At 55.1% G+C, this 24367-nt stretch overlaps 13 protein-coding genes across 13 annotated transcripts; 8 read left to right on the forward strand and 5 right to left on the reverse strand.

Annotated features, from left to right (window-relative positions):
* Window positions 1–68: 68 nt before the first annotated feature.
* BAUCODRAFT_72783 (glycosyltransferase family 2 protein) lies at window positions 69–3630 on the reverse strand (the record flags this gene model as incomplete). Its single annotated transcript, XM_007679402.1, has 2 exons — window positions 69–541; window positions 606–3630. 2 exons carry the CDS (start codon window positions 3628–3630, stop codon window positions 69–71), a joined length of 3498 nt encoding a protein of 1165 aa, XP_007677592.1.
* Window positions 3631–4461: 831 nt separating this feature from the next.
* Window positions 4462–5183, reverse strand: BAUCODRAFT_532450 (uncharacterized protein). Its single transcript, XM_007679591.1, has one exon. It carries the CDS (start codon window positions 4943–4945, stop codon window positions 4475–4477), a length of 471 nt encoding a protein of 156 aa, XP_007677781.1. The 5' UTR covers window positions 4946–5183; the 3' UTR covers window positions 4462–4474.
* An 846-nt stretch (window positions 5184–6029) lies between these two features.
* On the forward strand, window positions 6030–7424 carry BAUCODRAFT_59931 (uncharacterized protein; the record flags this gene model as incomplete). Its single annotated transcript, XM_007679339.1, has 2 exons — window positions 6030–7203; window positions 7276–7424. Coding segments are annotated over 2 exons (1323 nt in total), but the record flags the coding sequence as incomplete, so codon positions are not given.
* Window positions 7425–7595: 171 nt separating this feature from the next.
* On the forward strand, window positions 7596–8538 carry BAUCODRAFT_532429 (uncharacterized protein). The gene has a single exon (XM_007679592.1). The coding sequence runs from the start codon at window positions 7970–7972 to the stop codon at window positions 8477–8479; it is 510 nt and encodes a 169-aa protein (XP_007677782.1). The 5' UTR covers window positions 7596–7969; the 3' UTR covers window positions 8480–8538.
* BAUCODRAFT_532495 (uncharacterized protein) lies at window positions 8538–9028 on the reverse strand. Its single transcript, XM_007679593.1, has one exon. The coding sequence runs from the start codon at window positions 8867–8869 to the stop codon at window positions 8597–8599; it is 273 nt and encodes a 90-aa protein (XP_007677783.1). The 5' UTR covers window positions 8870–9028; the 3' UTR covers window positions 8538–8596.
* A 1156-nt stretch (window positions 9029–10184) lies between these two features.
* BAUCODRAFT_59535 (uncharacterized protein) lies at window positions 10185–11375 on the forward strand (the record flags this gene model as incomplete). Its single annotated transcript, XM_007679338.1, has 1 exon — window positions 10185–11375. A coding segment is annotated over one exon (1191 nt), but the record flags the coding sequence as incomplete, so codon positions are not given.
* Window positions 11376–11566: 191 nt separating this feature from the next.
* BAUCODRAFT_72151 (uncharacterized protein) lies at window positions 11567–13135 on the reverse strand (the record flags this gene model as incomplete). The annotated part of the gene is made up of 2 exons (XM_007679354.1): window positions 11567–12874; window positions 12938–13135. Coding segments are annotated over 2 exons (1506 nt in total), but the record flags the coding sequence as incomplete, so codon positions are not given.
* A 594-nt stretch (window positions 13136–13729) lies between these two features.
* Window positions 13730–14009, forward strand: BAUCODRAFT_35225 (uncharacterized protein). The gene has a single exon (XM_007679247.1). The coding sequence runs from the start codon at window positions 13766–13768 to the stop codon at window positions 13922–13924; it is 159 nt and encodes a 52-aa protein (XP_007677437.1). The 5' UTR covers window positions 13730–13765; the 3' UTR covers window positions 13925–14009.
* A 15-nt stretch (window positions 14010–14024) lies between these two features.
* BAUCODRAFT_149239 (uncharacterized protein) lies at window positions 14025–14930 on the forward strand (the record flags this gene model as incomplete). The annotated part of the gene is made up of 1 exon (XM_007679594.1): window positions 14025–14930. The coding sequence occupies one exon, from the start codon at window positions 14025–14027 to the stop codon at window positions 14928–14930; it is 906 nt and encodes a 301-aa protein (XP_007677784.1).
* Window positions 14931–14974: 44 nt separating this feature from the next.
* On the forward strand, window positions 14975–16489 carry BAUCODRAFT_532353 (uncharacterized protein). The gene has a single exon (XM_007679595.1). The coding sequence runs from the start codon at window positions 15001–15003 to the stop codon at window positions 16465–16467; it is 1467 nt and encodes a 488-aa protein (XP_007677785.1). The 5' UTR covers window positions 14975–15000; the 3' UTR covers window positions 16468–16489.
* A 23-nt stretch (window positions 16490–16512) lies between these two features.
* BAUCODRAFT_73052 (uncharacterized protein) lies at window positions 16513–17628 on the reverse strand (the record flags this gene model as incomplete). The annotated part of the gene is made up of 1 exon (XM_007679422.1): window positions 16513–17628. One exon carries the CDS (start codon window positions 17626–17628, stop codon window positions 16513–16515), a length of 1116 nt encoding a protein of 371 aa, XP_007677612.1.
* Window positions 17629–20288: 2660 nt separating this feature from the next.
* BAUCODRAFT_35227 (uncharacterized protein) lies at window positions 20289–21628 on the forward strand. Its single transcript, XM_007679248.1, has one exon. The coding sequence runs from the start codon at window positions 20311–20313 to the stop codon at window positions 21262–21264; it is 954 nt and encodes a 317-aa protein (XP_007677438.1). The 5' UTR covers window positions 20289–20310; the 3' UTR covers window positions 21265–21628.
* A 734-nt stretch (window positions 21629–22362) lies between these two features.
* On the forward strand, window positions 22363–24342 carry BAUCODRAFT_123697 (uncharacterized protein; the record flags this gene model as incomplete). The annotated part of the gene is made up of 1 exon (XM_007679596.1): window positions 22363–24342. One exon carries the CDS (start codon window positions 22363–22365, stop codon window positions 24340–24342), a length of 1980 nt encoding a protein of 659 aa, XP_007677786.1.
* Between the last annotated feature and the right edge of the window lie 25 nt (window positions 24343–24367).

Raw genomic sequence — 24367 nt, forward strand, 5'->3', positions numbered from 1 at the left:
CTCGTCGCATTGCGTTTCAGCCCACACCACCAGCCCAATGGACAACGCCCCATTCAAAAGTACTACGCTCATGGATAATCATCGTACTCCATAACCGAATACCCCAAATTACTCGCCTTCCTCTCATGGTGCCCATACTGACTCGGCACCGTAGTCGGCGTCCCAACACTCCCATACCCAGTCGCCGAACCCCTCAGCCTCCTGTCTTGCTCAAAGTCACCCCATCGCTTCATGGTAATCTTGCTGCTGTCGAACTCCCCATCCCCTTCGTGGCCGCTTTTGCCGGCACCCTTCTTCTCGCCGGCGGTCTGTCGTGTGTCACCCCAGCTGAAGTCGTCGAAGTGCCAGTAGGCATACGTCGGGAGGACGAAGTTCCAGATGGGCAGGGACAGGAGGTAGATGGCCATCCAGAGGACGTAGGATAAGCGGTGGGCGGTGATGACGATGAGGACACCAGGCAGACCCAGGATGAGGGCCAGGAGGATGAGTGGAATGGTTGGTGGGACTGTGTGCGTTACGCCGGCGATGATGGCTTTGATGACTGTAAAACATCATGTCAGTACTTGATCCGTGCGTGTAGCTTGTACAATGCGAGGCCAACTTACTTAGGTAGATCGTAAACGCAATGGCCGCCGGCAGCACCAACGTTCCCACCAACTCAATGAATACCACGAACTGCATAGAGAAGCAGAACGTCCCGCACAGATCACGCACCAACACAAGCTCCATCAGGTTGTGCACTGTCGAGTTGATCCACCGTCTGCGCTGCGAGAGCAAAACCTTGAAGCTCTCCGGCACCGTCGTCTTGCATACTGCTTGAGGCACAAACACCTGCTTGCGCTTCGGGAACGTCTTAAGCATCAGCGTACTCAGATATCGATCCTCGCCCAGCAACAACAGGTTCTTCTTGTGCAACGTATCAACCACGTTCTCAGAGTAGTGCTCCACGATATCCGGATTGGCGAGGATAGGCACCCAGTAGTTCTGTCCTCCCTTTGGCGTCTTGATGCGATACATGCAGAAGCATCCTGGTAAGCACGTCACACCACCGAAGACAGACTCGAAACTCTTGCTTTGGTGATGCGAGATGAAGTACTCGAATACCTGGATCATACTCACCCAGGAGGCAGTCTTGTTCGCAATCTTCGTTTCACCGCACAGACCCATGATCTCCGGGTCCTTGACCATGGCACTGATCATGTGTGTCAACGAGTCCGGGAAGACTTTGGTATCAGCATCAACCATGAGCACGATCTCGTAGAAGTCCGGACTGATGCCTGTGATCTTCCAGATACCGTTGAACATCTCATACTCGAGCTCCGTCATACGCTCATCGAACATGACCTTTTGCAGGAAGGACATGAGGATGATCTGAGAGTCGCGCTTGCCGCGGTTGCCTGGCTTGGCTGTACCGGCTTCGGCAGGCGTGCCACACTTGACGACCAGCAGCATGGGAACGCGCTGTTGCTTCGCGCGGGGGATGATACTGTCGCGGCCATAGTCGTAGAAGCCCGAATACACCTTGGCCATATTGTGGCGCTTACTACCCGACGCAACCGCGACATAAGAGAAGGGCTGGACATCCTCGGGCACGACCGCGTGGTCTCGCATCATGCTCAGGCAAATATCCGGGGTGGACATGCTCTCGCCTTTGCCCTTGATGAGACCGTCGCAAACCACGAGGATGGTCTTGTGGCTGTTGGGATAATCCGTCATAGCGATAGAGTCGAGCGTTGTGCGGATGCCTTCTGCACCTTCGGAATAAGCGGTAACCAAGCAGATGGCGTGAGCGAGGGGATAGCCGAATGGCTGCCATTCGGCCGGCGGTTGTGGTATCACAGACTCATGAATGAAGCCTTGCGGTCCGCTCATATCCGTATCGATGACACTGTTGTAGCGTTGCGTAGAGCTTACTTGTTGAGACCTGGACCGCACAGGACTGCTGTCGCTGTACGCCGGCAGCGTAGTGTCAGATCGATCGGAATGCATCAAGCCGGAGCCTGGCAACAACCTCGCAGTAGACTGCTGACTCGCCATGGTTGTCGGCGGCGGTCGGTTCTTCGCCATGCTCCGCTCAATCGCATACGGGCTGGTAAACCGCGAGGTCTGCGGAAGGAAGCTGCTTCGCTTGCTCGGCCTGTCGCTTCCGCTGTTCGAAGCCGGATCGGTCATCTTTGGCGGCGGTCGGTAGATGTCGTCCGTCCAGTCTTCGATCATTTCCTGCCGAGCCTTCTTGCTACCGGTCATGCTAGTCGTGGCCGCGGCAAACTTCCGAGACAAGAACCACTGGAACACAATAGCGAGCAGGAACTTGATGACGACGATGGATAGAATGAAGATGAGCGACACGTAAAGCACGACCTTGGAGGCAATGCAGCCAACGCTCAGGGTGTCGATGGAGCCGACTTTGATGATCTCCTGGAAACACTGAGCAATCTGCTTGTTCTGGGCATTGGCGAACGCTAATGTAACATCCATCCCTCTCACGGCAGAGTTAGTGCGGATATCGTCGAAGGCGCTCGGGTACGCCACTTGAGTCTTGTTGAACCATTCCAAAAGGTCCAGGTCCAGTACATCGCCAGAATAGACTATAAGACTTCGGCTGGCATTCTTTACGTCGTTCCAGGTGAAGTAGACGTCGGAGTAGGATTGGAACCTCTTGCTGTAGAAGTCATTTCGAGCCGGGGTTGACGTGTGACAGGCGTAGCCGAAATAGTACGGGCTCGTCAAGTTTGGCTTGGTCGAGCCATCCTGGTTGAATGTGTTGCATGGGAAATACCAGGCCAAATTGCCGTCGCCGTCTGTAGGTACATCCGAGCCTTCGGCGAGCGTGATCAATCCTTTGCAGGCGCCGTTGACATTCTGGAACAAGAAACTGCCATCCTGCCCACCATGCGGCTCATCCATATCCCAGAGGACGTTACCGTTCTCAGAGATGCCTCTCGCCAGCGGATGCTTCGATTGTGTAAGGTCGTACGCTTGTCCATGGAAGATCATGTAACCGTCCCCGACTTGGTTGACGTGTAACCGCGTTGGTCCACCAGCTGGACATACCGTTTCTGTAAAGCCGAATGTTAAGAAGCCGACGAACAGCATGATGAGGAGGATGATGCTGATCAAGCCCATCTTCTCACGCCATGCTCGTTGTTGCTGCTTCTGCTTCTTGCCAGCCCAGCTCAGGAATATATTGGGGCACCAGAAGGTCACAAGGTAGCAGTAGGCACCCCAGAGACTAGGCGTGCCGGATGCTTCCTTGATCTTCTGCCGCTGTCTCTCCTTTGCCTCATGCTCCCGATCTTCCATCGTAGGGTTCCTCGTGAGCTTGTTTGGCCGTCTTTTATTTGTAGTTCTCGTCGCTTCAGTATCACCTCTCGTGCGCTTCTCCCTCTGCGGCGGAGAGACATCTTTCTTTAGTCCCGTAGATTCCGAGTTCAACGTCGCCTCGTCTGCCTCTAACTGTGGATCTCTGCCAGTCGCAGATGGCATGACGTTCATGTTCTGAGCTTTCTGGCGGTAATAGTAGTCTGGTGCTTCCGGATCGACACGTCTACGCTCTGGACGGATGAGACTCTTCTTGCGCGGTATCTCTCCACCAGGCAATCTATGCGTCGGGCTTCCAAACTCAAGCATCGGGTCGCTGTCGCGGACCATATTCCCAGGTGACGGCATGCCTGGCGAAGGTACCGGGCGGATAGAAACGCCAGGTTCAACAATACGTGGTTTCTCTAGAGTGCCATGTGCTGCATTGTAGTGCCCGACAGAGCTTCGCCGTCTCCCATGACCATGCATCTCGCGGTACTCCCCGCTTAGCTGTCGAGAATGGCTACTGCGTCGGTGGCGATGTTGATGACGATGCTGCTCATCGTGCGGTGTTCTTGGTTCGTCGACACCGCTGCCTGAAGGTCGTCGGCGATGTGAGTGCCTTCGTTCGCGAGTTCGGGGTGGTGTCGACTCTGGTCCTGGTCGGGCGGAAGACATGTTGGGTGAGGTCTGAAAAGGTACAGTTAAAACTGCATTCCACGAGCGAAGCGAGAGTGGAGCGGTATGTGACTCGGGTGGACTGTCGTAGCGGATAGTCGATGTGGTTTGCTCCAGCAACAGATTTCAGCCAATCATATATTTCAATATACGCGTGGCGTCTCGCCTGTACAATGCCAGCCTGGATCTTCCAATACGTCGCCTTTCTCCTCAGTGTACTGTATTGTAGCGAGCGTCGCAATGAAAGTCATACAATATTGAACGAGTGGCAGTCAGACTCTTGCAGGGGCGAGACGGGTGGTTGCTTGGGCAATGGTGAGACGAAGGCAAAAGCACCGTCCCAGATCGAGCCAAGACGACGCAACATCCCTGGAACTTTCGTCTCCGCGTTTGCGGCAGCGATGCGTATGCAGCTACTACGGAAGCGGCGAAAATCTATTTATTCCATTCGGGGTCTTGTTGAGGTTGACAGACGTTCGCCATCACCCCGTCTACTCTACATGCTCATCAAGGCTACAGCCTGCATGAGAGGATGAACTGGCATCTGTCGCCCATGTGCTCGAAGGACAGCATTACGATTATCAAGAACGCCTCGCGTCCCAGTTTGACGGCATTCCATCGCTAAAACGGTGCGGGTACTCCCTTTATGCATGTTCCGCAGGGAGCCGTGGCTCGGATTGCGCACGTCATTCGCCACGAAGAAACTCAACTCCCTAATCGGGAATGCTTGCAGAACCATCCCGGTACGAGAGTCGCAGCAGCTCGTGCTCGGCATGCATGGGAACGGATGGGAGAGTGATCCTTGTTTTGTTTGCCGCTGAAGCTTGCGGAAGGGAGAACGAGAGGAAAGGAAGCTGTTGGCCAGGCAGCGCCAAGTTGACATCTGAGACATCCCCAGTGGCGCGGGGACGCCAGGCACAAGCATGTGTCTGATCGTCCCTGCGGACGATCGATGTGAAGGCCGCATGAACGACCGCTATAACAGAAAACTTGAGGCAACGTGCTGTTCTCCTTCCCTATGTTCGCAGGGGGTGCATTTCATTACTTACATCACTTCTCATTAGCCAAAACATTTGCATATTCTAGCCGGATACCCTCGGTATTAATACATTCTTTTCGGTGCTTGCGTGGCCGCCGAACCTTCCTTTCCTGTAAGGTTTGCCTAATTACAACACTCTACTCCTGGCTACTGCGCCTAGATACGTGAACACGCCGTGAAAAGCGCGAGTGTCGGCCTGACCGGAAGCTGACTGCGAGGTAGAGCAGTTCCGCTACGGCCTGGACATTCTAGCAACCACACAGGCGTGCTTCTACCATCGTTCCTGCCTATTCCATTACAGTCGCTACAGTCATTGACATTGGACGTATTACTACGACGCTGATTCGATCGGAAGCACCTCACCTTCATTGAGTGAGGGACATCGCTCTCGTTTAACTCCGGTATGGCGCAGGCGGAGGGCGGGAGGCAGCTATATACACCGGTGTCTCCGCGAAGGGATGCCGGTCTTTCGCAACGGAAAAGCATACGGCGGGTGTCACGAAGCAGCCCACCACAGTCCCCACCGCAAGACCAGAGGGTACAAAGCAAGAAGGTGCCAACGTTTGAGTACCCCGAGGCCAGACTACAGCAAGCACCGGCTAGTCCGATCAACATCAGTCCGCCCAGACATGTTAGAGAGCCGGAGTCAGCTTCGATTCGGGGAGGGGACGACGAGTCGCGACGGTCTTCCCGGAATCTACCAACTCCGGACTCTGCCCGCATCAGAGACTTTGGCGCTTCATTGCCCGTCAAGCAACGATCCTCAAGTGCCTTTGTACGAGTTGTAGACTATGACACAGACGTCGCTTATAACAGAGCAGTGTCAGCCGACAGTCCATTGCATCCGCGAATAGACGAGTTTGGACCCGAACTGCACCCTGCCGAGGAGGAGGTGCCCCAATCAGAGGGTCTGCATTACGGCGTGTTCGACGATGCACCGAAAAAGAAGACGCAAAATAGAGTATCACGGATGACCGTTCAGTCAGCTGGATCCGGCTCATCAGGATCGCGAGACTCGCAACTGCTTGCCCCGAGAAACCCTGGTCTACAAAGACCAGCGTCATCCTACACGTTAGGCTCTGAACCGCGCGGTCGTACGCTGTCACCATTGAGCGCAGCCGCCTCCGATCACAGTGGCTCGCCGCGGGGATATGGAAGAGACTTGTCATCATCTCGCCGCTCACCGAGCAGCAGGCCAATGAGCTACATCGACCTGCTCAACAACGTGCCGTACAACCAGCAGATAGCACCTGGAGGGCTCATGAACAATGCGAACCTGCAAAGTGCCGTGGGGAACGCTGCCAGCCTGCTAGACACCAAGAAGACATTGGATATGTACCGTGCAAACGTTAAGAAGACGAACGATGCCTCAGTACAGTATGAGTTCGCAGTCTTCATGGTGAATGCCGCCAAGGATTGCACGCCTGGCGACGGGCTGGAGCCCACCGAACTCATCCGTGAAGCGAAACACATACTCTCCAGGCTTGCGGATCGCGCGTATCCCTTCGCTCAATACTATCTCGGTGACGGCTACTTTTCTGGACTCTTCAACAAAGACAAGCCAGACTTCGACAAGGCCTTCCATCTATTTGTTGCAGCTTCCAAGCACGGACATGCAGAAGCAGGCTACCGGGCAGCCCTATGCTACGAGTTCGGCTGGGGCACGACGAAGTCATATCCGAAAGCAGTTCACTTCTACAGCAATGCCGCGTCGAAGAACCATCCTGGCGCTGCGACACGGCTCGGTATGGCGGGCCTAAGGGGCGACATGGGGCTACCGAACACGCCTCAACAACGGCGTGAAGGGCTCCGGTGGCTGAAGCGGGCGCAAGAATGTGCGGACTTGCAGTACAACTCTGCCCCCTTCGAGCTCGGTGTGCTGCATCTGACAGGGTTCGGAGACGACGTGTTCAAGGACGAGGCCTACGCTGCGCAGCTCCTTACACAGTCAGCTGAGCTCGGCCACGTACAGTCGAATTTCCTGATGGGTCAAGCCTATGAGAATGGACTATATGGTTGTCCGCGTGATGCGGCGCTGAGTGTGCATTTTTACAACGGCGCTGCGAGCAAGGGGCATGCGGAGGCGATGATGGCGCTGTGCGCGTGGTATATGGTCGGCGCGGAGCCGGTACTAGAGAAGGACGAGGCGGAGGCGTATGCTTGGGCGAAGCAGGCTGCGGACACAGGTATCGTAATCCGCTGAACTGCTTTGATAAGCTTGATTCGTAACGCTGACATTGTTTCAGGCTTCGCCAAAGCCGAATATGCCGTGGGCTACTTCACCGAAATGGGCATCGGCTGCCGTCGTGATCCTTTGGAAGCGAACGTGTGGTACGTGAGCGCGGCGGATAAGGGCAATGAGACTGCTAAGCAACGGCTTGCCATCATCCGGGCAGCTGCTGCTGGGCTTGATGCGTCTGCGGGTATACCCATGACCAAGGCGGAGGCCAGAGCGGATGAGCTTAATAGTAAGAGTGGTGGGAAAAAGAGGATTATGGGGATATTCTAGGTCATCTAACGGCTTGATTTACGACTGGGCGATGACTTCCAAGACGCATAACGTGAGGATACATGGGGCGTTTGGTTGGCTCATTCTGCATTTCAGGGAGATCAGCATTTGCAAGGCAACGGCCTCGGATTCCGCAATTGCATCAGCGTTGGCGTGGCATAGGAAGTCGAAAAGAAACAGGGAGTGTGCTGGAGGCTATTCATGCATTATTCAGCGCGGCGAGACTGAACGGTAGAGAAGGTACTTCGTTAGCCCGGCCGCATTCACCTTTGGTATCTCAAGCTTCTATAAAGCTGGGATGCCGAGACATATTCCTAAAAAACGAGAAGCGGCCCGCCTTACCGAAGCCAAAACTGGCCACTTTATTGACTGCACCCGTGCCTTCCGTGTTCGTATTTCGGCTGCATTTTGCGAAGCGTGAAGCCTGAGAACATGCACAGCACATGGCTGCCGAGGTTTTCCTTCCTTGTCATTGGCGCTGCTGCTGCAGCCGACCGTTACGTTTGGTGTTACCGCCTGCTGCCGACAACCACAGAGCAGCAAGCTTCATGCATCAGCCTTGCCTTTCCCTTCCTGAATGGCCACAATTCTGCATGGCAGGCCTATCAGACTCGGCTCAGCTTGGGCATGCGCGTGGGTGGCCTGCTTGCGAGACACCGTGCGCAATTGACAGCTGCAGCTCTGCACCATTTCGGGCGACACGCATGTGGTTGGTGGTAGTCGTCCTCACGATGCTTTGCCTTGAACTCAACTTGACGTGCCACTCTGTGCTCGCGTGCGTTGGCAAGCTGTCACAGATACAAGCGAGGTTTGCCCTTCCATCTCCTTCGAATATCCGCTTTTTCCGCTTACCTAACGCAATCATGGCCGCGGACATCGTACCTGGCCACCCTTGCTGTTTCCTCCCGCATTGTTGCACAAAGCGCGTCACCCGCTTCATTCGAGGAGTCTAAACCTTGTCGCCGCGGTATGCGATCCGAACGTTGAGGGGTCAAGCCTTCCGCGCAATCAGGCCGGATTCTTTACGCCGCGCCGCTCCATACGCCACCCGTCGAAGTGCGGGAAGTTGATTACCGTACCGCCGGCGAGCGCCAGAACTTCCTATTTGTTGTATACCCGGCTGTCCCCATCATTACCAGTAGTCCTATCCGGACAGGGACTCGGCCGCCGCACGCGAGCAGCAGTCTCCACTCTGGTTGGCACCGCAGAGCTTGCATATCTATCCGCGCACGTTGCCACCCTTGCGTGCTTCGAACCCCTCTTACTACACCGTAGCTTTGTGCTCTTCGTGCGAGGTCAGAGAATAGAAGAAGGTTCCCAACCAATGGAGTGCCTGTCGACATTCTGATCGACTCGTCGCACCCGTCAGTTGTACATACCACGCGTCGCTAAAGGCCTCGGTACCCTGCCTGCAGCTATCCGATCGGGCCCAGAGACTTTGAAACCAAGGATTGCTCGCTTGTGCTTTGGGCCTATGCCGAGCAAGTCTTTGCAGTTCCTCACTTCTCCCTGACACTCCCCATCCGCAACCTTGGTACTGGAACGACAGAGCGGCTCCAGACAGCTGCTTTGACAGCTGCACGGAAGGCCTGGTGATCTACTGCGCAGACCTGCGCGTCAATATTGTACCGCATTCTTGGACCTCACACCGCAGGGGTGGCAATGGCGGATGTCTTCTACTTCAACAGTTCCAGCAAGGCGCACCCACCATTGCTTCGATTGCCTCCTCCTCAGCATCGCGCGGGGAAGGCCTCTAGGAGGCGACGTACTGGCAAGATGAATGACGAATATCAGCACGCTTGCATGGCGCGCTTCGATGAGCCGACGTTTTGTTCTAGTAGCATATCGGCTTTGTTGACTCGTTATACCTCACCTCAGAGCAGTGCAGGTGCCGATGCAGATTTGCTGCTACCGGAGCTGACGGATGATATGGACAGCGAAGACGACAGGCCTGGCGGTGTACCTCTTCCCATTGAGGACGAGGACCTTGAGCTTCCAGATGCACCCACTCTCACGGCCGAGGCAGACGCGTATCAGGAGGACGTATCGTTGCCACCTCCAGTGCCAAACGACTACATTGGAAGACCTCCACCACGGAGCATTCACCCTGCTGTGAGTCCGCGCCGCCGTACAGTGTCAACACTCCACGTGAATTTCGATTCCCAGGCCCGGTCTATACCACCTAATCAGTCGAATGTGGTTCGGCGGCATCATCCGCGGCCCGTAAGTGAGGAACTCTGGGATGAGGAAGACAGCCGACGGTTACGCTTCGCCCTGGACGGCTTCGACACTGCTGATGTACCTCGCTTCCTTGTACCGGACGAGGATCATCTGGACGATTGGAGCACGGTGCCAGCCCCACCTCACAACCCTTCAACCTCGCCCAGTGTCTCGGATATTGCGCCCCTGTCCTCTCGGGGACATATCGCAGATCATACTACAGAGACAGCCCGCAACGACGCCGGGTCTCGTTCGTCACAAGCGCCTTCTTTATCCCGCCGACCTACCGACGAGCACATTCTTATTGCGACACCAGATGAGGATGCGCTACCGGTTGATGACCCGCGGCGAAGCTATGACCTTGCAGACTTCATGGACACCTGGCGCCTGCGATCTCTCATGAAACGAAACGTGCCATCATTCGAGCCGGGTGTACAGCCTTCCATGCGTCTGTGGCGTCCACCGGATCACCTGTCGCGGGACGACCTAGGCTCCAAGTCTCTTGACATGCAGGGTATACGGTGGCAGATGGTCGGCCCAAGCAGAAGCCACGCTTTAGCTGCTCGATGCCTCCTGCATCCGTCTAAACTGCAGGCAGGACAGAGTCAAGTCGATGCAGCTGCTAGCGTTGGCTGTACCGCTGCCAGCTCATGCCATGTGCTCGATGAGACAGCGTACCGCTTTAAGAGCTTCGCGCCAATTCACCGTGCTCAATCCTGTCACTACCAACTTCGCAACGTTATCGCGGCACCCGGCAGGTCCAGCATCTTCTACGCGAACCGAGACAGGGTGATGCACACATCCCTCGCATGCCCGACCACGCAGCAGACTGCCGTCGACCTCTCACTCCCAACGACCGGTGCGCCGCCCTTTCGCACAACTTGCCTAACTGCGTCCGCATCGACAGCGGGTGGGAGTTCCTACTTACTTGCTGGCGGCTTCGATGGAGAGTACGCCATAGCGGAACTTGCATCGTCCTCTGCAGCCACTCCCAATCTCGGCTTCGTGACCCATGCATCAAACGGTCTCGTTACGCACATCCACACCTACGATCACCGCCATGGTGGTTTGCCAGTCGCCGCTTTTTGCTCCAATGACCACAAAATACGTCTAATGGATCTCGGTACCTTAACCTTCACCTCAACGTTCGCCTACCAGCATGCCGTCAACTGCTCCGCGACCTCGCCAGACGGTCGCCTCCGCGTGATAGTCGGCGACAGTCGAGACGCTCATATTACCGACGCTGAGCGCGGGCATAGCCTCGTCAAACTCTCTGAGCACACGGAGCACGGTTTTGCTTGTGCCTGGGCGCCCAATGGCATCCATGTCGCTACGGGCGCTCAGGACGGGAAGACCTTGATCTGGGACGCACGCAAGTGGTCGCAGCCGGTGCATTCCTCTGCGAGCGTCATGTCTTGCCCTCGCTCTTTGCACTTTACAGATGAAGGTGCTTTGGTAGTGGCGGAGAGTGAGGACGTAGTCACGATTCTGGAGGGTGCGAGCTTCGAAAGACGGCAAGATATTCGCTTCTTTGGCTCCATCGCGGGTGTGGCACTGCTTGACGGAGGTGCCGAGCTAGTTGTTGGTAACGCCGACAAGACAGTTGGTGGGCTGTTGACATTCCGCCGAGCGGCGAAGGGTGGCAACAAGGGAACTTTTAGTGAGAGAGTGCACGATAATTGGCTTCCCCCACGAGGACAAGGAGTACAATTGCACGAGGTGGAGATGCTAGAGCATGTTGTGGTGTAGATAGTGATGCCCTTGGTGTAGCAAGGCAGGCTAAGCAGCGATGCAGCCGCACAAAATTGAGTGCTACCAAACTACCCGTCTCCGCTGCGTCCTCTGACTTTCGTCCACCCGCTCTGGCCTTTCACTCCCTGCTTTCCATCTGCCTGCGCCTCATGCGGAGCAACACTCATGACACTCATGGCTACGCCAGCGTGGTCGAGCGACCGTCTTGCGCCACCTACGAGCACAGGAACTTCGTCTTCGCGCTCGTCGTCCCACTCCTTATCGGACAACACATCCCATTCGGCCCCTCTGATCTCACTAACGAGGTGAGACCTCAAAATGTCCGCGAGCCGGTTGGGAAGAGGCATGCGCCAATCCTTAAATAGCGCGAGACCTTCATGCCCGGTCAAGGAGAGATCGGCGGAGGCGTGGGAGTAGGCGCCTAGTCTCACCTCTGCACTTGCGGAGCCGGGCCTCTCGTCCTTCGATAACGTCGAGACTTTGCGACTGTTAGGCGGCCGTTGCTCGTGCAGGACGAGACGGTAAAGATTGCGTCCAACAGCGCAGGCGTCGTCGAAGCTATTGATGCTTTCCACACCTTGCGATCGGCAGAGCCAAGCTACGTTGTAAGCTAGAAGCGCGACACCTTCGAGGAACAACAAGAACGTTTTATGATCTTGTTTGAACAGCTGTGCAAGAGGCCTGTCGAGGTAGAGTGGCCGTGGCCGCGGTGGGTCGCGTTTCGGTCTGACCTGCCCAGGAACCAGCATGGCGGACGAGGACGGAGTGGCGGAAGACTTGGGATACTTGGGATCCTTCAGTTTGTAGGCGGATTGCCAAGGCACGATAACGGCGTGGGGAAAGTCGTCGTGGGGCAGAATGATCTGGGCCGGAAGGCGGACGGAGAGGTAGTGACAGCAGATGCCAAGCAAACGACAGATGTCGTCCATATTGGCCGAAATGACTTCGTGAGGTTGCAGATGAGAGTCATTGTCGTTGCCTGGCGGTGTTGCATTCGTCAGGTCTTTGCCTTGCATATCTCTGAGATCGAGCATTGGCAGGTCACCGAGCCAGTATCGGTGCTTGCCGTCTTTCCCTCTCCGACGATCGAGGCCACTCAGCAGAGCCGCCTCACGGCAAAGGAGTACACGAGCATCTATCGTACGTTGGTAGACCTTGTGGACCTTCTGTCTTGACTTCGCAACCGCGGCTTCGATGGGCGCGAAAGCCCGCGGTCTCTGCCTTTCGAGCTCATGGCGCTCCTCTAAGACATCGGACCGTCTGTGCTCAAGTTGCTCCCTCCGATGCGTAATATACTGCTTATACTCTTCGATCTGGCGTCTGAGCTCGCCTGCCTTCTCAGTGATGCGCTGGATACGGCCTTCGACAGCCAACTGCTCTTCCCTCTGCCTCTCCACGGAGTGCTTCTTTACACGTGCACTGACAACGTCCAAATCAACGTCTGTTGGGAGCGCCGCAAGGACACCATCATTGCCCGGCCGCACGATTGCTTCAGCCTGGGTATGATGCCTCTCTCGGTCCAGTAAGGTCGAAGCCTGCTGTATCCGTGATCCATAGAGGGTAGCCTGCGCGCAACCTGCACAGACGGGTTCATGCTTAGAGTTGAAGTTGCGCAGGCATATTGCGCATGCCATGTTTAAGATCTCATCGCTCCCGTATGACTAGGTCGGCGATACTCATCATATACTGTATGTGGAGGTTATCATCCAGATGGAAGGGCGATCCTGCATCGGACCATAGTTCAGCTACCGGAAGGTGTTTGCTGGCATAACCCTCTCAGCATATCGGGGTATGTACCAGGCTATATCTCACTCGTAGTATCTGAGTGTGTATCGCCGAGTGGATTAGGTGATTTGAAGACGAGTCATGCGTACTTGTTGCGTGACTTCCTCAGAACAATCGGGGCTACCCGGAAACGGGCCGTTGTCACACGGAAGCGTCTACGTTCTTCCTTTATAGGAAGCAGAAGACTCTCACCCAGACGATGTCGAACTCACTACCGCAGGCTCCGTCTCTACGAGGCTCCCAAGCATCAAGCCTCAACCTCGATCCGGTCCCGTCCCCTCGCACTAACGAGTGCGCTAGCCCTCTGATTCGGTACGGACCCGCTAACTCCACGCTCAGCCCCTTCGCTATTGAACACACATACCGCACCCAAGCCTCTTTAAGGTGGTAAACCTTTCTGACCATTGCCTGCGGATTGACGGTACAATTCAACAAGGCAAAGAAGCGCCCGGCCAGGTAAGGATACGTTAAGATGCCGCTAGATGGCGGCTGTTCGCCAAAGGCTTCACCATGGAACGGCTTGCGGTATGTCTAATTACGCTATCGTGGCTGAACTAATGCTGTTCAGCCCCGCGAGTAGCTCGAAGGATCACAGGCTGTCGATATGTACATCACGTCGCTATACTCTCGCTGCCAGATAAGTAGTCCGTCCTTCGCACGGTTCAAAGCTGCAATTTTACTACTCTGCTTTCTTTCCGTGTGTAGATTTGTTATCACTGTAAGACTCGCTATACCCTGACCATGGCCGAGGAAAGACCAGCGAGCTTGCGGATACCCTCACATCGAGACAATGTTGAGATGGATAGCCTGCTGTCGACGGGCAGTACATCGAAGCTTATCAAGCAGCACCGCGTTGAATCCGACAATACTGAAGGTGGATCTTGGACTTCAACGTTGCTTATACAGGCGCTTTGTCTCTTGTGGCTTGCTCCTATACTGGCACTTTTGATTCTCAATATTAGAGGACACATTATCGGCGCGAGTGCTTGGTGCCCGCCTTGGGACCCATGCTGGGTCGATACGTACAACCCGCAGCAGATCGTCCCGCAAGAGAATATGGCTCGCTTCAATAAAGCTGACCATAACCTTCTGGGCTTCTTGCAACTGGTAGCTAAGGCCCTAGAAGTCTGGTTCAACTTCATTGCTTGCTTACTCATGTACGTCCTGACCGTCCATCTGGCCGAGCAACCCACTGGACTTCCACTACGTTACCTTACCTTACCGAGCGAGTTCTCCGACGTGACGGTGCTACTAGACTGGTCGTTTTGGTCCTCAGTGGCCTGGTTCCCAGGAGTGTCATCTGGTAGCTTTCGAGATCCACGCGCACGTGTGCGGCTGTATGTGTTACTGGCGATTTTCCTTTGTATACTTTGCAACCTCATGGGTCCGGCAACAGCAGTGCTTGTTCTGCCTACTTTGGGATGGCGGGAGACAGCAGCATCTGAACAGGCATGGGTGGTGAGCAACCACAGTAGCAACCCTCCACCCGCCTCTGGCTTCGCATTCACGGACAGTGGCTGTACTGCAGCCGATTTCAGTGCGAAAAAGTATAGTTGCGCTGCGGCTAAGTGGGGTGTCACGCTTGACGGCTGGATCTCAACCACTATGACATCGGTCGATGAGACGCCCGGTTACATGGACTGGTAAGCAGGCTCGCTGAGTGAGGATTGATTGTTCCTAACGCTTCCGTAGGTGTGCGCCTACCCTACAGAGTGGGATGACTCTAGCAACCAATGGCTCACAAGGCGACCGTTACTCGGAGCTTATCTGGGCCCCGAATCGTCAGGTACTGTATCAATTCAGTGGCGATCAACTGAACCTTATGCAAGTAGCCGACAACTACAATTACAGCACGCTCAAGGGTATTGACGCTTCCTATGGCTACACCGCAACCCAGGCTCTAGTGAATAGCTACGTGCCTCTGAACAAGAGCCTTCAGGCTTCGGTGCAGCGGATAGGCCCCATTTTCGGCGCTGCTCCCAAGTATTGGTGGATTACTAATGGTAACACTCGGAGCTGGACAATAAGCATCTCGTCGGAAAAGACCATTAAGTGCTTCTCTTCCTACATTAACTCTGACTTTCAGTTCATATTTGGGGACAATCCTGGTGCAAACAACTTCACCAAGTGCATACGCTACGGTAGCGGCTGGGGTTCGGCTACTAATAAAATCAGTACGTTCACGATCGATGGCGTCGCAGGATCATCGAACCCGGCACTTCGGGCACCCATCAAGGTGAGCGTGATCGCCTCCGACAGAGCGACATTGCTTGGGAACGGCTCGATGGCCACGACGGGATCAAGACCAGCTCTTTCGAGCGATTGTCTGTTCTCAAACAAGACCTCTCTTATAACCTCCGAGGCCGCCTGTAACTGGACATACTTCTTTTCCGATGCTTACAACCAGTGGTCTACAACCAACGCTACTCAGCTCGTAAATACCGTGCTATGGGAGCAGAACGTCGGTGGGTCAGTGATGACTCGGGCCACAGACTTCGTTATGTACATGGCATTCACGTTGTACACCTTTGATCCTGCTCCGTCAACCAACCCCCTCCGTCTGGTCAACACGCCTGCACTCGGCCTGCCGGGGCAGAGAGGCTTCACATCTCCCTCCCCAATCCCGGTTGATCCTGCTTGGACACTGGCGACTTGGTCCGTCGATGAAAAAGGGCACTTACCCGCAAACCGTACCACCACGCTGACACTGCTCAACCTTTTCGACAGCTGGTGGAATGGCAACACAGGAGACCTGACGGCGTTCAATTACAACGGCGCCTACGCCGCAATGTCATGGATGCCCATTCTCCAGCAGCTCTCCATGATCGACTACGAGGTCACGTACACTGCGCCTGCCGGACAAACTGCAAAGACTGCTCCAATGTATCGGAATGCGCGCATCTACGTGTGGTCCTACGGCATGGGTTCCCGCACGTCATACCTCGGCGGCACAGTTGCAGTTATCGGCATAGTTGTTGTACTCGCACAATCCGCAATGGCCTTTGTGTGGCGAAAGGAAACGAGGAGTCTCACGGCTTTGCTGATTGCGGCGCTTGCACATTCACCACAGAATGAGTTTGCGGGCAAGGAGCAGGACGAGGTGCAATGTGCGCGGGTCAGGTTTCGATTAATGCAACAGGAGCATCTGCCAGGAGGTATAGCATTTGATGCGACGTCTCAATGAGACTAGTATTCGAAATTTGAACAGTGTGTAGCATGCAAGATGTTTCTAGGGCGCCGGCGGCGCTCGCTCATCAGTCTGTCGTGCCCGTACTGCGACTTCGTTGATCACACCATCCGTCGTACCAAACCCATATCCTGCCTTCTTCTTCCTGCCTCTCCGATCACCAAACTGCTCGTCGAACTTCCTAATCGCTGTTAAGCTACTCATATCCTCACTGATACTTGCGCTGATTTCTGCAATCGCTTTCTCGAAGTGCTTAGACGTCAAGGTCCGCTTCTCAGGCAGCTTGAAATCCTTGTCTTCCTTGTGAGACGCAGCGAGCTCGTTCTCTTCTCTTACACAGGCAAGAGCGGCAGCGACGCAGAGGTTCTTCAGATCAGAGCCAGAGTATAGGGGCGTCTGTTCTGCCAATTTCGAAAGAGAGACAGTTGAATCGAGAAGCTCGTTCTTCAGGTGGATATTCAGGATGGACTCGCGGTCCTTCTGAACCGGCAGATCGACGAGTAAGCGGCGCGGTAGTCGTCGAAGCACGGCGTCATCGAGATCGAAAGGGCGATTGCTAGCCACCATCATGAACACACTGTGGTCGTCCATACCGTCCCACTCCCGCAAGAACTGATTGATGATCTCGCGGTGCGTATTCCGGTTGCCGGCGCTGCTCCGGCTTCCAAATATTGCGTCTGCCTCGTCGATGAAGACAATACACGGCGAGAGCTTCTTCGCAAGACTGAAGACGGCACGTACCATCTTCTCGCCTTCACCGACATACTTTTCGTAGATCTGCGCCCCGCTAATTTCGAGCACTGTAGCTTGGGACTCTTTCGCCACAGCTTTAGCGAGCAGAGTTTTACCAGTGCCCGGTGGGCCGTAAAGTAGCAGACCAGGCAGCTTGTCGCTTGCCAGCACGCCGTAGCTGAACGCTTCAGGTCGAAGCAGCGAAAGACTGGTCAGCGTCTTGAGCGCTTCGATTGTTTCGGTTGGCGCATGAACGTCTGCAAAGCCAGTCCTGATGTTCTTGGCATCAACAACACCGGTCAACAACTTCGTCTCATGCGGATTGCAAGACCCTCGAATATCGTCAACGCGGCTGCGTGTAGGCTCATCACCGCCTTGGTCACTAGCATTTTTGCCTCCGTTGCCGGCCCGGACGAAATCTTGCATCTTATCCGCGTTCTGTTTGCGGAGCCAAGCGCCCATGTAGTCATCAGCTCTCGTCGCTATGTGCGCTGCAAGTGCTACATGGATGGGTTTAACGGTGTCTGACACTGCAGGCGATTCTGCCAAGCCGATGGCGACGAGGACCAGTCGCTGCACGTGGTCGAGCGATAGCACCTTCTCGCACAGCAGATGGGTGCCAGATATGCTCATCTGCTTTCTGGAAGCAGCTGATATCAGATCCACATCCTGATCCGGTCGTATACGTCGTAGCATGCTTTGAAGGTGTCGAAGGTTGATGTCGAGAATGCGCCCGTACCCGCCATCCAGCAATGTCTTGGTGGGCGGCGGTGTCCTTGCTATATCAAGGACCCGGTGAGCGGCCTGTGCAGACTCGGAAGAAAACGACGGAATCGACACGCTGCGGAAGGGGTAGTCTTCGGCACTGCGTATGCCCAAAAACGTATTGGTGGGTTGATCTTCCGCCGTAGTGCCGATAATCACAATGCTTACGCCAGCTCTACGGCGCTTCTGAACGGCACGGACAAGGCGGCGAATGATATTAGCTCCCAATGTGGTACGGTCGATGTCTGCCATATCACGCACGTGGATGATCGTTCGTGGTGCATCTAAAGAGACGCTTCGTACACTACCAATCTGCTGCGTAGCTGGCTGTGCTTCAAGTACCACTGGTACGGTGCGCCCTTTCTGCTCCTCATTTTGGCTTGGTACGATAGCGCTTGCGACTAGACGAGCTCGGTTGACAAGCGCCATCCTACTTCGCTCAAGGTCGTGCGCCTCGATGTCTGCTTTCGGATTCTGTGTCCGTTTTTCTTTGGCAGCGTCAAGCAGGCTGTCTAGGAGAGCCCCTAAACGAGCGTCGTTATAGCTCTCCGATGAGGAAGAGATAGGTGACCGGTGCCGAGCAGACATAAACGAGGGCGGCGCAGGTCCAGCGTAGAGAATCTTTGGTGCACCAAGATTCAAGCCTGGGATACCAACGGATGACAAAGCTTTACCGAGCTCATGGCGCTTCTCGTGCAGTGCCTTACGAAGGTCATCGATCCTCCAGGTCTGATTGGGACCTTGACGATCGTCCCTACTACTCTCATCCTCTTCATCCTCGTCGTATTCCTCCTCGTCCTCCATGGAGTCTTCGCTAACTCTGATCGTCCCACCGGAGCCGTTCGCTGTGAAGCCGTCAAAGGCGTCGTAGCCTATGGTTGAAAAGGAGCCTGGTGCGTCGTTACCCCCGCCAACGTATTCAGACGCAAGGTCCTCGAAGTCGTTGGCATCAAGACTTATGACGTCGGCGTCAAGGCCCAGCGCCAAGCCACGTATGATGAAGTCCATGTCGGCGTGAGCATCAGAGTCTGAACAGTGCAAAGACAGGTCAACCCGAGAAGATGCGAAAGAAGACGTATGCTGAGTGTTCGCGGACATGGCAAGCGCTGCTCGCGCTGCCAGCCGCACTTCGGCCATCGGCCAAGATGACGGTGGCGGAACATCGACATTCAAGCTAGGCGGCGGTGACGCTGGCTTGGCTTTTGTGACAGGTGAAGAATGCTCCGCCGAGTACTTCTGTCCGAAGAAGTCCTGCGGAAGTGATTTGCCGTCGGGAGGCTTACCAACATCCTCCGTGTTTATATCACTACCGTTATGCCCATCTTTGAGTGCCCCAACCTGCTGCTTGACGGGCTTATTGGTGGCTTCGAGACGCAATATGGCTTCCTGCATGTCTGGTGGAAGCTCCAGTAACAGCTCACTGAGGCCTTCAGTGTCGATCTCCTCTGGCTTCAAAGCTCGCTGTACCATAACTTGCTGCATCAGCGTTTCCTCGCGGATCTTGCTAGGCATAGCTTTCATCCGACGTAGCCAGGATGGGCGCAGGCGAAGCGCTGCAATATCTATATCGTTGCCCCGAATCGAAAGCTTGGGCTGAGTCTTGGGTTCAGCCTCGTCGCCATCGTAAACTGGTACGGTGAAGAGTGTGTGGCCGGTCTCAGCATCGACACACTTCAGGAACTTCCGGGGAGTTTGATCGGCAATAGCCGCCTGCGTGACTTCGCGTGCCAAAAAGACATTGTGCCTCAAGAACCACTCAGGTATCGGCGGCGGTTTCGGGACATCGTTAACTCGCCGTTGCCGGAGCGTCCTTCTCAACCCAGACTTCCGCCCTTCGCCATTCACTGCTGCCTCTGCGTCGTGACGCTGATCAGACTGTGTCTTGGTCTCCTCATCTTGCTTCTGCTCCTCTCGTTGCTGTCCAGCCCAGCGGCCATCAGATGCGCCATTGGGCGGTCGAGCGTCTGAACGTCTCTTCACGCTGTCAATGAAGCATCGCGAAGACGTGTACGGGATGTGAGGTGTCTGCTGTCTCAGTGTGCCACTTGCGGATCTCGTGTGGGAGGCCAAGCGAGTGCTCTGGCGGGCAATTGGGCGCATCAGGCACTGTCCACAAATACGTTGGCTGGCTGGTTGTTAGAGGGTTGTTCCCCTCGCGAATCTCATCTATCTCCAAATATACGTCGGAGGAGCTTCGCCAAACGCCGAAGGTACGGTCACGTGAACTCGCCTTTGTCAGCCCTGCTGTGACGCAATTACTGCTATCTCCTACCGACCTAGGACAATCCCTCCAACAAGACTGGACTTCTTGGACCATACAATATTCGACTGCCAACAAGCGTCATGGCCAGCAAACCAGCAGTCAGTAGCCTTACCAGGGCTTTCACCAGACCATCCGCAACCGCGACCTGCAGGTGTCACAGAACCGCCACTACTGCGAGCAGACATTTCTCAGAGCTATCGCGAGCGACACCGTTGTCTTCATCGAATAAGCGATTTAGACCAACCATCCTCCGCTACACACAACCATCTGTGCCGCGAACGCCCTCCGCGGTGAGAACGATTTTCATCCAGACGGAAGACACTCCGAATGCAGATGCGCTGAAGTTCCGACCAAACCACAATATCCTGCCCGACAACTTTCCTTCTTCGTTCCTTGAGTATCTCTCTCCGCGGTCTACACTGGCGCCACCGCATCCGTCGCCACTAGCCGCACAGCTATTGAACGTGGATGGTGTCACGAGCGTATTCTACGGCAAGGACTATATTACGGTCACCAAAGACAGCGCAACACCATGGGCGCACGTTAAGCCGGAGGTTTTTAGTCTTATCACTGAAGCGGTAACTAGCGGTCAAGCGATTGTCAACATCGTCGAGAACAAGACGGGCGAGGAAGGGCAAGGCAGCTCCAGCAGCGAGGCTCAAGCGTCGTACGCGCCGGAAGACGAAGAAGTGGTTGGCATGATCCAGGAGTTGCTCGAGACTCGCATTCGACCCGCAATTCAGGAGGACGGGGGCGATATTGAGTTCCGAGGCTTCCATGACGGACAAGTTCTGCTGAAGCTTCGAGGCGCATGTCGTACGTGCGATAGCAGTACGGTGACATTGAAGAACGGGATCGAGAGTATGCTCATGCATTACATCGAGGAGGTAAAGGGTGTACAGCAGGTGATGGATCAGGAGGAGGAGATTGCCATGAAGGAATTCGCCAAGTTTGAAGAGAAGCTGAAAATGCAGAAAGGAGCAGTGCCGGCAGGAACCACAGGGAAGGGGAGCCTGGACACTGTCGAGGCATGAGGTGATCTCGCAATGCATTACTTACCCGCCATGCTGCAGCACCGCCATTCTGTACGGTATACGCTCGTGCGGTATCTTTCGTTCCAGCGCGCAGCGAGGTAGGGTGGTTCCCTTTACTGTGCATGAAGGTGGATCGGAAACCTCGCCCCCATGATGCAATATGCTACACTGCAAACGGGTCATGATCCAGATGCGCGCAAGCGAGCCGCTCTCATGCATATGCAGTCTTACAAACGATCTGATATGAAGCTTAGTGCGTCTTCCGTACGCCGGCGATGCAACGCAATGGAGTCGGCTAGTCATGCGAACGATTGCGGGGCGATGGACCTAAACTCAAATTAACCAGTTCACTTCATACGAAGTCGAGCTTCACATTCGTTCTGTCTCCCGGTTGTGTATGTGTACAAGGCGATGACGAAGGTTCACAACAAGTCAGAGTATCGAATATGATGTCGTCGACGTCCTAAGCACTGGCGACGCTAGTACTTGAGACGATGATGACCGTATCGCCGTATTTGCGCTTCGTCGTGGCAAACCCCTGAACGAGCATTGCGCCGCCACACGAATCTTACATGTGGCGCATCTTGAAACGAACGATTTACGGCAACGGACGACTCAGGGACGACAAGCATAGTGTTCCACGATGATGGACGAGGGTCCAAGCACCATCGCCATGATGCCATGACTAGCGCCCATACCAGAGGCCCATTGCAAAGGCATCACGGACACACCTTGAATGCGTGAGCCCTGTTGATTATTTCTTGCGATGCAGCAGAGGAGGAATTATTGTCATAGCAAGCTAGAACACGTTGTATCGCTATCATGGTTCCTCAGGTAGTCGCGCAGATCTGTAGGCAACAATGACAAGGGTTTGGGGCCGCTTACCTGGTAGATCTAGTCGAGCTCTCGGGACATATCCCCGTAACACCCTGGTTGCCGATGCGTCGCTTATTAGATGCAGTAGATCTTGCACGAATCAGCATCTACACTGCGTTCGAAGCACCCAAGAAAGAACATATCACTTGCGACTGCCCAGATATTCATTCTTGCACAACCCAGCAAGCTTACACAGGACTACAAGCTCGTTGAATCTTGACGATGGAGCAGTCATTCAGTGTTGCCTACTCCAGAACCAACACCCCTAGACTTGCACGAAGACCTTCGCTGGCGCAAAGGCTAGGGTACAGCTTGTTCCCTGCCGCCGAACCGACTCCGCCACCTACTCCGAGTGTTACCAGGAAATTGTCCCGTGACCACTTGATCGGGTCAACGCCATCGACCAAACGAAGCTTTTCATTCTCAAGTAGGGATCGAAAGCACGCTCTGAGCGGACCCTACCGCGCCTCACGGCAGACGCCTGCTGCCACAGTCAGATTCATCCAGCGGAAACGCAGTCAGACCGACCCGGAGCTGATGTTTATGTTGAAGGAAATGCCGGTCGACACACCAAATACGCCGTCCGCGTCTATACCGCACCCTGCCGCGATAAGCTCTCCCAATGAAGAGTTCGAACAAGCCAAAGTGGGCACCAATTCGGACCAGGAGGTCTACATAGTCTCCTGCCCACTAACTCCGTCAAATCTTCAGACATGCGAAAGGGTCTCACCTCCGTGGCCGAATGAGGGGCCTGCCGCTTCTGCTCCAGAATTGCATGGTCCTCGGGTCACCGAACCATCCTCCGACAAGGCGCAGCGACCACCCACTTCAGCATTTTCGCGTGCAGGACTGCAGGACTCGGGTTTGAAATCGGTCGTTGAGAGTGCAGCTATACCAAAGCAAGGTCCGCCACCGCCGCCGAAGTCGCCTCGATTGCGCCTGCGAGATGCTTCGGACCTTTCTCAGAGCTTACGCGAGGAGTCATCAAGCTCCGGTGGGAGTTCGATGCGGGCAAACATGGCCACTGTGCTTCCCCGAGCCACGCCATACGTGGTAAAGGGGTCTGTATCTGTGCAGAAGTGCAACTTGTTTGGGGAAAGGCGACGACATGGAGTCGAAGAACTTAGAAAGGCTGCGTCCAGCTTTTCGCCGCCGTCCAGTAGATTCAGCGTGCTCGCCACACAGCATCCGGTGTCTCGAGAAGAAGTCTCCGGAGGGACACCATTGCTGCCTGCAGACATCAACCTCCGTCAGCAGCCGGCAAATGCAGTCATTGTCAAGGGCGATGCTCAACCCGGGAAACGGAATAGGGATTTGTACTCGGCGCAAGCGAAGAAGACCACAGACGACCCATCACCGGCTGGTCACCGCACTATGCCGCAGCCTGCGACTCATGCTGACAGGGATAAACCGATACCGGATCTGCCGTCCCGCCCGTCAGATTGCAAGTCTCGAACGCAGGACGATTCACTCGAGACACTGACTAGTTTGTCTTCTCAAACGGAAGCTCTACACCGACGTTATGCAGTCCTCCGTTTCGAGCGCCAAAGGATGTCTGCGGCTATGGTCGCGAATCTAAAGGAGCATTGTGAGAGAAACAACGCGAATGCTCTGCTTGAACAGCACTTGTTTCTAGCAGCCATCAACAGCTCAATTGACATCTGCTTTGCGAAGTTGATGTCGTTGGAATGTCGTAAAGAGGCAGCAATGAATGCACTCGCAGCAGCATCCCCTCGCGGGCACTCGAACGGCGGAAGGGCATCACCCGCCGCCACCGCGAGGCCGTATCCCAATAATCCGGGATGCTCAACAATGGATGTCGCCGTCGCTACCGCTCGTGGATCGTCACTGGTCGCTAAGGTGAGGAAAGACTCCACGCTATCCGTGTGCGAGTACCCTGAGAGCAGGGATGATCAGGTCCGTGGGGACCAGACAGGCTGTGGCGCGGCAGAGAAGCACGCTTCAATCCAAGACAAAAGAGTTTTCTCTACCAGCCGACTGATCCAGACTCACCCTTCTCCGTCCACAGACTCTGAGGAGGAGCACCCACGAAGGCCTCGCATCAAGGGCGCGAAAGCGGCGAAGATTCTTGGCTTAGAGGACGCGTCTGGTGCGGGAGGTGGCCGCCATCATCATGTCACTTTGCCACTGCCTTTTCCGGCACCAAATGTGCCACTACCGAAGCCGCCCTCGGTCGAATGAGTGTAGGCGGGCTTGGCGATGGTAT

This window comes from Baudoinia panamericana, assembly GCF_000338955.1.
Source record: "Baudoinia panamericana UAMH 10762 unplaced genomic scaffold BAUCOscaffold_8, whole genome shotgun sequence".
Classification (NCBI taxonomy): domain Eukaryota; kingdom Fungi; phylum Ascomycota; class Dothideomycetes; order Mycosphaerellales; family Teratosphaeriaceae; genus Baudoinia; species Baudoinia panamericana.

What these genes read in the sequence shown, in the direction of transcription:
- BAUCODRAFT_532450 (XM_007679591.1), bottom strand. Translation starts at nt 4,945, where the DNA reads ATGCGGCCTTCACATCGATCGTCCGCAGGGACGATCAGACACATGCTT.
- BAUCODRAFT_532429 (XM_007679592.1), top strand. Translation starts at nt 7,970, where the DNA reads ATGGCTGCCGAGGTTTTCCTTCCTTGTCATTGGCGCTGCTGCTGCAGC.
- BAUCODRAFT_532495 (XM_007679593.1), bottom strand. Translation starts at nt 8,869, where the DNA reads ATGTCGACAGGCACTCCATTGGTTGGGAACCTTCTTCTATTCTCTGAC.
- BAUCODRAFT_35225 (XM_007679247.1), top strand. Translation starts at nt 13,766, where the DNA reads ATGGCGGCTGTTCGCCAAAGGCTTCACCATGGAACGGCTTGCGGTATG.
- BAUCODRAFT_532353 (XM_007679595.1), top strand. Translation starts at nt 15,001, where the DNA reads ATGACTCTAGCAACCAATGGCTCACAAGGCGACCGTTACTCGGAGCTT.
- BAUCODRAFT_35227 (XM_007679248.1), top strand. Translation starts at nt 20,311, where the DNA reads ATGGCCAGCAAACCAGCAGTCAGTAGCCTTACCAGGGCTTTCACCAGA.